General features: G+C 31.7%; 1 protein-coding gene across 3 annotated transcripts; it reads right to left on the bottom strand.

Moving 5' to 3' along the window:
* Positions 1 to 100: 100 nt before the first annotated feature.
* LOC103868733 (amino acid permease 5) lies at positions 101 to 3,009 on the bottom strand. Of its 3 annotated transcripts, none has more exons than XM_033292067.1 (6): positions 2,904 to 3,009; positions 2,492 to 2,754; positions 1,991 to 2,224; positions 1,668 to 1,761; positions 1,006 to 1,378; positions 101 to 930 (listed from the first exon to the last, which is right to left on the bottom strand). In XM_033292067.1, the coding sequence occupies exons 2-6, from the start codon at positions 2,595 to 2,597 to the stop codon at positions 274 to 276; spliced, it is 1,464 nt and encodes a 487-aa protein (XP_033147958.1). In that variant the 5' UTR covers positions 2,598 to 2,754; positions 2,904 to 3,009; the 3' UTR covers positions 101 to 273. The 3 variants fall into 3 exon arrangements, with proteins under 3 accessions (XP_033147958.1, XP_009145053.1, XP_009145052.1); XM_009146805.3 differs by having other exon boundaries at positions 2,492 to 2,806; positions 2,904 to 3,004; XM_009146804.2 differs by having other exon boundaries at positions 2,492 to 2,929.
* Between the last annotated feature and the right edge of the window lie 9,316 nt (positions 3,010 to 12,325).

Below are 12,325 nucleotides of genomic sequence, written 5' to 3'. Positions count from 1 at the left end.
GGATTGATCTAGATAAGCGAACTGAAACTATTCGACTTGTTTAAGTGACCAAGAAAGTCGAAATTGATATAGGGGAAATTAACTATTTCGACACTAATCATGGGCAGTCCAATATTGAATTCACTAATGTATTATGAACAAGAATACGAACTCAACCGATGTTCTGGGTAGAAGATTTCATATATAACACTTAACTAACTTAAAAGATTACGTTACAACATCCAATTATATAACTGGATCCCTATTGCGGGAATTTATTTGATTCAAAGGCTCTCAGAAATCTGTCTTAAAAGGTCTGTAACTCTTGAGATCAGTAACAATCCCAACTACAGATCCTGCGGCCGCGGCTACGGACACAACAAGACAAGCCAGACTTAAGACTTGAAGACAAACCCATCTTGTGCTCCATCTCCGCACATTCTTCTGTACAATGTACATCTCCACAGGGAAATAGACCGTTAGAGGCCAAAAACCAATGGCCCCCAAGAGACCAAGTACATCATTGAAGAAAGGCATTAGCATAGAGATCAATGTTGTTGTAATCACAAAGATCGTCCTCCACACGAGCCTGAAGAGATTCAACTTGAAAGGCTTGGATCCTGGAAAGAGGTGGATCTTGGTCTCGTTTGTGATGAACTTACTCTCCGGATACCTCTTGGAGGCTTCTTTCTCCACAAAGGCAAAGAGTGGCTGGCAATAGACTTGGTAAGCTCCAACTAGATGGATCACTATGGCGAGATTGGCTATGTCAAGCAACCAATAGGGGTTTCTGAATCCTCCAGCAGCAAGGAGATTCCCTGGTGAGGAATCCCCAAATGCTGCATACCCTACGCAGCCACAGAGCATGTAGAAAAGCGTTGTCACTACTACACTTATGAGAGTCGCTTTCCTCATTGTGTTTTCCTCTGCAGGTGGTGATTTTAATGTGTCCTGCAAAATCATTAAATTAAATTATCTTGTTAAACCATTCATTGAACGAACTCTGAGCTCTGATATAGAAAATACTTGGATCTCGATGAGAATCATGGAGTAAGCATAGGCAAATGCAATGTTCCCAAGAGACTGAAAAGTTCTCCAGACTTTCTGGGTAGGTGTCACTGTCCCACTCGATGTCACTGTCCCAATGGTGACTCCAGTGAGAGTGCCTTTAATTTCTTTGTTCTCTACCACTTTGGAGATACCAAGACCAAGCCCAACTGTGGAGTAACCAAAAGACATGACTGCAGCGACAATGGACAGCCACCATAACTGATCAAAATCCGGAATCTGAGAGAATACGATTTGGATAACACCGAACGCAATCATGTAAGGATTGCCATTGACATGACATGGATCTTTGTCCCCATTGCTTTGTTGGCAACTTGTTCGTTGGATTGCTCTGTAATTTTCAATCATAATTAGCAGAAAACAAACAATTAACTAAAGCAGTAGGAGAATCTGACACAGTGACAGCTTTTTAGAATCTTGGAAAAGTAGCTGTGGCAGATTCTTTAATAATAGAATTAGTATAAAGTTATGCTTCATTGACTTTGAAAGTTGCATTATTGAGCCGAAACTAAATGACAATATTCAACAGCAAAGTGGGACACGCATCTACTTTTTGTGGAAGACTTTGCAAAGTTAAAAAAATAAACAAAGAAGTTGAAAACTAACAAGTTTGAACTTACATCATGCTTACAGCTGATGCAATAGTGTAACCAATTGCAGTACCAAAAAGATTAACATACTGCACAACTCCACATATTTTTACCTTAATGCCACCTGAAATTTTTCCAAAACAAAAATCTTTATTACCACAATTTTCCAAACGTAATTCCGCTATATATATTAACTTCAAAGAATCTAACCCTCTTTTATGTCTTATGATTAATCTGTGAAAACGTTATTAAGCTCAAGCTTTTGGATCATTTGAATATTCCTCTATTCATAATGACTATACCAGTCAAACTCTCAAGTGAATCTAACAAGCAACACCGATATGAAAATTTACCGAGGTTCGAGTGGATAGCATCCATGTAAGTGTAGTTTCTTTTGCCCGTGACAGAGTCGCCGGAGCGGTAACAGGTACAGAGGAGGATAGAAGTGTAGTAAGTGACGAGAGAGAAGAGTATCATAACTGCTGGACCACCGACCCAACCAATCTGAGCAACAGCCCATGCCAGAGACAACACTCCAGAACCAATAACTGCTGTAATGATATGTGCACTTGCTGTCCACACCGTCCCTGAATCCAATCATATCACCATAACATTAAAAACCCAACCGGAAGGAAAAACACACAAATAAAAAGGTCAAACTTGCAACAATCATGTTTTTTATATATATATAAACAATTGAGAGTCACATAGTCAAATTTAAGCTTTACATAGACTTACGTTTACTATGATTTGAATTTTTTTTTTCTGTTTTTATAATTCTTTTTGACCAAGTTTACAATAGCCTAGTTGGGGGGCTTGATAGGAAAAGTAAAAAAAGTTTAAAATAATTGTACCGGTTCGCTTGGGACGGCCATCTTCGTCGAATAAGTCGGAGCTGTTTCGAGGAAGAACATCCATGGAGACACCTAATCCTTGAACATTCTTTAAATTCTCCACCATCTTCTTCCCGACAGAGTTTAGGGTTTTTGGTTTTTTTTTCTCGGTTAGATCTTGAAATTGAATGGAAAGGAATCAAAGGGAGGTTGAATGATATTTTTCAAATAAATCAACGGTCAGCAAAGAAGGATGTGTTTCAGTTTTCTCTGGGCTGAAGATTCTGTAATTGAAAGAGAGTGAGGCATAGAAAATGAGAAGTAAGGTCTGTGGGTCTGTGAGATTGTAAAAATGCATGGATAATAGAACTCACATAAGATCGAATTTATTAAATATATAAAGCCGCTTGGAATACAGAGACATCTGACTTACATGAAGAAGAGAGGAAACCGCATCCGCATGTGCTTCTTTTCCTTCTCTAGCTTTCTTTTTCTCCTACTATATTTGATTATTATTATCTTTGGGTCGGCCCAATTGGTTGAATGCACATTATGTATATAAATTATTTTTGAGTAATATTAAATTGCAGCGAATAAATAAATCAAAATCGTTGACAAAAAAAAAAATCAAAATCAAAATTATTTTTTTTTATTTACGATTATTAATAGTAGATAAATCTAAACAATACCTTTAGTTATTTTATATGTTATATAATTAAATTTTGATGATATCAACATAAAAATATAATAGATTTTTAATAAGGATATTTATTGAATGAGAATTTCTACTCGTAAGTTTATAAAATCACTGGTATTTTTTTATACAAAATAATTTAAATTATTGTTCACAAAATTTTTTAGGGAGACAGTTTTTGATCGTTCTAAAACTCTTAGACCTCGATTGGTAGAGATGGTAGCCAAACATTAGGAGTATGCTCTCATAAATATAATTAATAAATTGTTTGGTTGAGCGGTAAGTGATTTATATATAAAATTAGATTATTATAAAATATAATTTGCTTATTTATGAATAATATAGATATCTTATATTTATCATATATATTATTTTTTTTATATTTTTATTGACAATAATTAATTTGATTATTTAAAATAATTTTCTTGAAAAAAACTATTTTTAAATTAAATTTAAATAAAAATTATTTATTTAAAAATAATATTTATTTCTTGGATATAAACATAATTTTGTGATATTATTATATAAAATAAGTTATTTTTAAAAAAGAGTCAATTAGCTAAATAACCACAAAGAAGTTAGAAATTAGGTGAATACACATGATGTGACAAGTTGTGTGTCTAACAACTAAGGTATGATGTTGTGGGATTTAGGGTATTTAGTTAATTAAGGGAAAAGTTATGTATATGGGATGCAATTTCACTTTAAAAAATTATATATTTTAAATGCAAATGCTCTAACAAAATCTTCATACGCATTGGGTAGAGAACTTTTGGAGAACATTCGTATCATCTAAATGTTATTCTAAATGATTTAAAAAAAATTATTGATTGGATAATATAAAACATAATGTTTATGCTAATGTTCTATAAAAATGGATGTTATTGGCATATCGATTCACTTTAGCTTTTCCATGTTGTACAACCTACAGTTAATAAGTCAAATTATAGTGTTAAGTCAACATTTAGATGATTAGTTCCCAAAAAAATCTCATAGTTCCCGACTGACTCTATTTTAACTCATTAAAATAACACAAGTGACATTCAAAATAAAACATAATGTCACTAATTACTTCTCCGAGATTTAAACAACAATGTCTCCAGTGTTATACAGTCTGAAATTATTAAAAAGAAACTAAGAAATCCATGTAAACTAAGAAAAGTAGAAAACATACTTGATGCGAAAGGGAATTTTGACAGACTCTAATAAAGTATTAACTGATAGAACTCGGTAGGTGGATGTCTGACGACACCATCAGGGGGTCGTTAGACATTAGATACTCTACCATACATATTTTTTCCAATAAAAAACTTACAAGTGGATTATCTTCCGCCAAGCGTTTATTTAAAATTATTAGATCGACTTTGGAGGCATTTTTCAGGCTGGTTAAAGGATGAGAATCTGCTTGCATACTCAGACTTAGGCATGCCTATTATTGGTTTTCCAGGATATGGAGCATGCTCGATCCGGGCTCATTTATCCCTCCAGTAGATTGGTTTTCAAGCTGCTCTTTCTTTTTTTTTTTTGCTAACCGAGTATCCTGGCCTCACCGAGGTGGTCCAGACTAGAGACCGAAGTGAGCAAGGACGCTGCCAGGGCGTCACCATGTGGCTCACCGTATAACGGTCTTCGGTCTCGGATGCTGCAGCCCATATGTAATTCAAGCTGCTCTTTCAGTCAAATTAACTCGTAGTTTTATTAGATAAAATCAGTCTAGAAACGTAAAACACAAATGATATGAGCTAGATAAGTAAAATCAGTCCATATTTTCTTTTAGGTTTTATTTTTAGATTGAAGAAAAGAGAGGTGCTCTACTGATCAACTCGATATTTGATGTATTATTTTTTGCTCTATAGCATCATTTCATGTTTTCATAGTATTACAGAGACCATTATTTATTTTACTTTACAAATACTTTTTTTGTTCACGACTGTACAAATACTATATATCAAAAATTGGGATATTAGAAAAACATTATCAGTGAGTATGCTAATTTGGAGTTCTTACTAATGAGTAATCAATACTGTAATTATTTTTGTTAAATATTTACAGTTTGATTTTCTTTGAAATGATTGATGAATGACAAAATGACATGTTGCAGTTTAGCATCTTAACAAGTTTTTGCAGAGAACTCCATCTGCTTCTCTTTCCCATTTTTATTTAATTGTTATTTTTATAAAAGTGAAACATCCAGTTATAAAATATAATACTATTTATTTTTATGTCACTATTTAGGGTTGGACCAAAAACTCAAATTCAAAGAACCGAACCGATCTTAATCCTAATAAGTAGTACCAAATCCGAACCGAAATTGATTAAATATCCGAATTATTCAATATTTTGGTATTTGAAGAACTGAAACATATCCGATCCGAACCGAAGTATTTTGGGTATCCAAAATAGATTTATATACTTATATATATTAATTATTTTTAGATTTAATATATATATATATATAAGAAACGTCCAGAATATATATGATACTTTTAAGTTTATTTAAATACTTGAAAATATATAAAAATAATCAAACGTAAATATCTAAAATAGTTAAAATATAACAAAACTCCAAAAATACTTAAATAATTATTAATTCTCTATCCAAATATTTAAGCCAAACCAATTTATATGTTAAGTTAGGCACTCTGACGTATCTTATTCAAATTTATATGTAATATATTCTATCATTTATAATTTTTTTTAAAAATTTAAAGCATATAATAAATTTAAATTTTCTTAAAATAATTTAAATTGGTTATCCAAATCCGAACCGAATTCTCAAAGATCTGAACCGAACACGAAAACCCAAACAGACCCGATAACAAACTCGAACGCCCAGCCCTAATCATTATTATATATCCTATATGTGTCATCATTTGTTACAAAAATATGTGTTATCATATAATTAATCTTATTTTATACGTACCATCAAACAAGTAATCTTATAATTATTTATATTTTATACGTACAATCATATAAATAATAACTTCTATTATATTTTTAAATTTCAATGTGAAATATAAAATCATAATTTAAGTTGGTGTTTGAAATTGGGCTTTCTATTGTATTTTTTTTATATATATTGAAAACATTTTTATAATGGTTATTAGAAAATATGTTAGTAAAAATCAATTTTTGAATATATGTATATTTTTGAATGAATTTTTGATATAAATCAATTTTAAATTATTCTTTTGATTTTAATATGTATATCAAGTAACAAAAGCCCACTATTTTTTTAATATAGTGTAATAGACTTCCAATTTTTTTAATAGCATAAGTCTATTACTTTTTTTTTTCCTACATTACTGTTATCCATGTTTTCAAACATTATTATATTTAGTTTTTACTACTATCCACGTTTTCAAACAAATTAGATTCTGACCGCGCGCCCTCGCGGATGTTTTTTTCCCCAATAATTACATAAAGATTTCAATACACAACAATATAATGGTTTCATTTGGATTGGATCAGTTCAGATAATGTCTGGTATAGATCGGGTTTCTATTTCTATAAAATCCAAAATGGAACCGAATTATAAATAGCTTGTGTTTGGTTTAAGTTTAAAAACCAAAATATAGTTTGGATATAGAAACTGTTCAGATATTTGTGAACAATGATTCGGTTTTTGTTTTTATTTTTTTTATTTGTGTTTCGGTTCGGTTCTCGGTTCTCGACTTATCAAATTCCATTTAAACAATATATCTTGTATTTGATAAATATCTGATTTAAATTTATTTTCAGGATATATTTTATAAATTCCCGATATTAAGACTGTTATCATATTAAAATTGTTGCAAATACCAACTTAATATTTATAGAGTATTTTGAGTATTCCAATGTCTATAACTATGAATTTTATTAGATATTTTTGATAATATATAAATTAATATATTATGTAAAATATATTTTGGTATTTGAAATGTTTAGTAAATAGTAAGGACTGGAAATATATTCTTAAAATTTCGACATATTTGTGAATTTTAATAATTTCTCTTAAAATCTGTTCAAATTTTAATATTAATGAGGACTGGAAATATATTCTTAAAATTTCGGCATATTTTATCTTCAAAATATTAGATTCATTCCTATTTATTTTAATTTTTTGAAAGATATAAATAAACTTTTGGTTTATTTATGTATACTTATAGTTATATATATAAAAATACATTTCTTTATAGTGTATACAGTACTCTATAATAATTATATTATTGATTTATAGAGTAAGGATAATGTTCATAATGGAGCATTGACTATTTTGAAAATGTTCCAAAATGTATATATTATAACATAGTAGTATATAAAATTATTTTAATATAGTCATATGTAAAAAAATAAATATAACTATGTATTGAGATATTTCATCAAATGCAAAAGCCTTACTGATACTCTTCAATACATAAAAAAAAATCTAAATTAATACTCTTCAGTATCATAAATCCATACGTAAGATATTTTTCTAATTGCTTGTTCAGTGTTTTAATGACATACTTTAAATGAATATGCTAGAATAAAAGGATTTAAATTTGTTTTTAATGTTTTGATGGGACTAATTTAGATGATATTTTATATGACCCACATTTGTTAGTCTAATAGTAAATGACTAAAGAAACTGTAATAAAATATCTAACAAACCTCCTTATAATACGAATGTACTGTATTTTGATTTTAAAATAATTAAAATGATTTTATAATTAATATAGGAGTGCCAGACCAACATTTAACCAAGGAGCCTTTGTTTTTATTTATGCAGACCCAATTAAACTGAAGCATTATCATTAACAAATCACGTGATTTTAGGTTCACTCAGTTTTGTTATTTAAGTTTAAGTACACGTAAATTTATTAGGCAAGATTAGCAATCCAAGTTATAAAATGATAGTGTTTAAAGTTTAAACCCAATGGCATTCCATAGTAAATATTAAGAAAAAGTAAGGGTTAAGTACTAATTCTACTTCACTTTTAATAGATTAGATACTAAAGGCAATTCTATTTTAATAAGATAGATAAGGAGATACAAATAAATAAAAGGATTTTTAACATTAAAACTTCTCAACTAAGTTTGGTTTGAGTAAAAAACTCTGAACTAAGTATTTAAAGAAAAAAACCCCAAACTAACTTTTATTTAATGAATTAAACCGTAGCAGGTAATAATTACCATTACTACCGGTAAAACTTTAGTTCAGGAGTTTCTACATTAAGTAAACATAGTTGAGGGGTTTTACCATTAAAAATAAAAAAAAATAAAAAAAAAATTCAAAATTTAATAATATTATCTACAAATTAGTAACTTAAATTTTCAAAATTAGCATTTTAATTTTTTTTGTAAATATATGAGTTTGGTGTGTTTTTAACATCAATTTTATATATGTATAAATTAAAAATGTAAAAACCTAGAAAATATAATAAAATTATCTTAAGATTTATTATTATATTTTTATTAGATAAGATATAATTTTTATTACATTTTCTTGTTTTTACATTTTTAATATTTTAGTAATTTTATTACAGGTAAATCTTTAGATTATTTTCTTGTTTTTTACATATTTAAAAATTATCTAAAGATTTATTATTAAATTTTTATTAGATAATATATAATTTTTATTACATTTTCTAGGTTTTTACATTTTTAATTTATACATATATAATGTTGATGCTAAAAACACATAAAATTCATGTATTTACAAATTGTTTTATAGAAAATGCTAATTTTGAAAATTTAAGCTACTAATTTTTAGATAATATTATAAAATTTTGATTTTTTGATTTTTTTATTTTTAATAGTAAAACCCCTCAACTATGTTTATTTAATGTAAAAACTCTTAAACTGAAGATTTATCAGTAGTAATGGTAATTATGACCTGTTAAGATTTAATTCATTAAATAAAGTTAGTTTAGGAGTTGTTTCAGTAAATATTTAGTTTGAGGGTTTTACCCAAAACAAATTTAGTTGATGGGTTTTAACGTTAAAAATCCTAAATAAAATGAGAACACGTAGGTGCCACACTGGCTCGATACCAGCAACTCGTCTTTTGCAGATTCGAACTAAGATTTATATTTGTATTTTCATCGTGATGAAAAAAAATAAAAAAATACGAAAAAGGAAAGAAATATTCGAGCCTGAGATATATAGGAGAACTGATACGAATTATTTATGAACCTATTATGCAATTAGGTAGACTTGAATTTATCGAATAATATGATATTGAAGACTTTTTTGAGCTTTACAAGTAGATGGATTTATTTATGATTATATCTGCATTTTGCTTATAACAAAAACTTGGTAGACTGCCTTATTTCTAATACATAGTTTAGTCAGTTGGACAGCATTTTGCTTTTGAGATTTCAAGTTGAATGTTAGTGAATTGTTTTATATAAAGAATAATTATGTTAAGTTCTTATCGGTGGCCAAGAGGTATCAAATTCCATATATATCTCGTAAAGAATAAAACAAATAAGAAAAATCAAGAACGAAAGTTACAAAAAAAAAAAAAAATCAAGAACGGATTGATCAACTGGGTCAAAACTATATGTTTTGGTGTTTCTTTAATTAGTTGAATCTTTTTTAATCATGTTCTTAATATAACACGAACTTAACATGTAAAATATATATTGTACTGTATTATATTGTGAATTTCTTAAAACACCGAAATCATAATATGGTTTAAACAGTTTTGATGCCGATGGACTTGAGAACTACGAATCTTTTAACAAAAAATATATATTCAACTAATTTTTACTAGATAGAATAATTCAAAGGAGTGATTGATTTTTAATACAAAGAAAGGTAAGTTGATGGCCATCCATCTCAACAAGAGGGTAAGGTTCTACTCGGTTGAGGACCATCCAAAAAAATTCTTCTGTTAGCTTCTTCTATTAGATAATTATCACTCATATTCGTATGCGGCTGACCTGCATGCATGTGTACACATCCACTAATTTTGAAAAAAATATGCTCTTTTTATACACACTACGTTTTACTATTAATTAGTAGGTTGTGTCCCCCATTGTCTGCTTGAATTATAAACTATAGAAATTCGAGAACAGATCGATATTGCATTTTATATATTTGCATAAATCTAAATTTCTAACACCTGCTCAATATTTTTTTAAATTCATGCTTATTTTTTTTGTTGAAATTTTAAATTGATTAACAACAAAAAGAAAAAAGTTACAGGCAACTGGGGTTTATGAATTCAAAATCGAAACAACATTTGCAAGAGTTTTAGGTTTGGTCTCATGGATGGGTTGTCCTACTGAACCAACGTTGCATCATGGAGCTATAGAAAGCTGGGTTCCTGCTTCTTAGTGAGGAGATCCTGTTCCTGATAGTCTTATCGACGAACCGAGCAATGTAGTCCGTGCTTCTAGGTCCATCCTGGTGTCTCCTACTGTTCCTCTCACGCCATATCGTGTAGATCGTGGCCTGGAGTGCAAGTTTCAAGAGACAATTATCTATCTCCTGTCTGCGAGTAAAGAGAATAGATGCAATGGTGATAGACCAGTCAGGGTTTACTCGAGGACCAAGTATGAAACCCACAGATCAATCCACACCGTAAATGAATAGGGGCACGCGAAGAACTGATGGTCTCTGGTCTCGTCCGGCTCCCCACAGAGGACACAAGGCTGTATACAACCCCAGGCTCTGCTACGTGTTCCTGTTGACAATCTATCTTTGAAAGCCAGCCAAGATATAAAAGAGAAACGAGGGATGGCCTGTGAGAACCAAACTACTTTGCTCCAATTGACTGCAGGGTAATGTGTTCGAATCTGTCTCCAAATTGCTGAGCAAGAGAAGATCGGCTTGTATTCATCCTCCCCATGTCGCCATAGACAACGATCTGCAGCCGCAGTCTCCGCCGGAGCCGGAACAGAGTTGATGGAGGCTATCATCGCCCGTAGGTGATATCCCTGACATCGACGAATGTTCCACTGACCAGCAGATGCCGCAGCCGAGACCATCGCATCACGGGGAATACCAAGAACTCGCGTACCTGAGTCGCCTGTGATGTCTATCAGTCTGCCCATACTCAACCAGTTATCAAACCAGAATAGAGTCGTGTTGCCATTGCCAATATCTGAACGAATAAATAGAGCTGCTTGGTCTCTGAGCTTCAACAACTTTCGCCAGATCCACTATCCAGCATACTTGTCACTAACATCCCATAAGCTATGTGTGCGCAGCAAGTTTCTCTTTGTCCACGCGACCCATAAGGATCCTGAATTCGTGAGAAGCCTCCATATAAGACTTAATGCAAATACTCTCGATGTGTCCCTGAGTCGTCGAATCCCCAGCCCTCCTTTTTCTTTTGGCTTACATACGTCATCCCAAGCCAACTTAGTCTTTGTATGCATGTTCGGCGAGCTAGACCAGAGAAACGCACCACATAGTCCCTTTATGGTATCAAGGCAACGTTGTGGAAGACGGAATATTGAACACCAGAAATTTGTTATGCTTCCAATGACATTTTTGATAAGCTGTAGACGACCCACATAAGAGAGTGAGAGGCTGGTCCAAGAGAGAAGGTGTGTGCGGATCATATCTATCAGAGGCTCGTAGTCGGCACGACTCATTGTCTTGGTGGTAAGAGGCAGTCCCAAGTAACGCACCGGCAGAGACTCTATTGGGACACCTAGGTGTTGGACCTCATTTTTGAAATCTTGGGTGATCCTACCAGCCATAAATATAGATGATTTGGTTGGATTTATCATCAGACCAGACAAGCTCGCGAACCCAGAGAGCACATCAAAGATTCCCGTTAGTGACTCAACAGCACCATCTGTAAAAATCATTAGGTCATCCGCAAAACTAAGGTGTGTGAGATTTACCTCTCTGCACAAAGGATGAAATCCAATAGTCCCCGCATTTGTCGCCTTGTTTAGCATTCTTGATAGTACATTAATGGCTATAACGAACAGATATGGCGATAGAGCGCACCCTTGTCTGAGGCCACGTTCACTTCCAAAGAACCCTTCTAGTTCACCATTTACAGAGACAGAGAACGCAGCAGTCGAGAGGCATGTGTGGATCCAGTGTACAAACATCTCAGCAATACCCAAAGCTCGGAGCGCATCAGTTATGAGAGACCATTTTACTGAATCAAAGGCCTTGGAAATATCCAGTTTCAGAACGCTTCTCGGCTGTATTGATTGCTTGTGGTAATC

The sequence above is a fragment of the Brassica rapa genome, chromosome A05, assembly GCF_000309985.2.
Source record: "Brassica rapa cultivar Chiifu-401-42 chromosome A05, CAAS_Brap_v3.01, whole genome shotgun sequence".
Lineage (NCBI taxonomy): Eukaryota > Viridiplantae > Streptophyta > Magnoliopsida > Brassicales > Brassicaceae > Brassica > Brassica rapa.
The sequence above is the reverse complement of the archived record's forward strand: the minus strand, read 5'-3'. Positions and strand labels throughout refer to the sequence as shown.

Coding starts and splice junctions, on each gene's coding strand:
- LOC103868733 (XM_033292067.1), bottom strand. CDS start 2,597: ATGGTGGAGAATTTAAAGAATGTTCAAGGATTAGGTGTCTCCATGGAT. Junction 2,225..2,491: donor TGGCCGTCCCAAGCGAACCG/GTACAATTATTT, acceptor GATTGGATTCAG/GGACGGTGTGGACAGCAAGT. Junction 1,762..1,990: donor TGCTATCCACTCGAACCTCG/GTAAATTTTCAT, acceptor GAAAAATTTCAG/GTGGCATTAAGGTAAAAATA.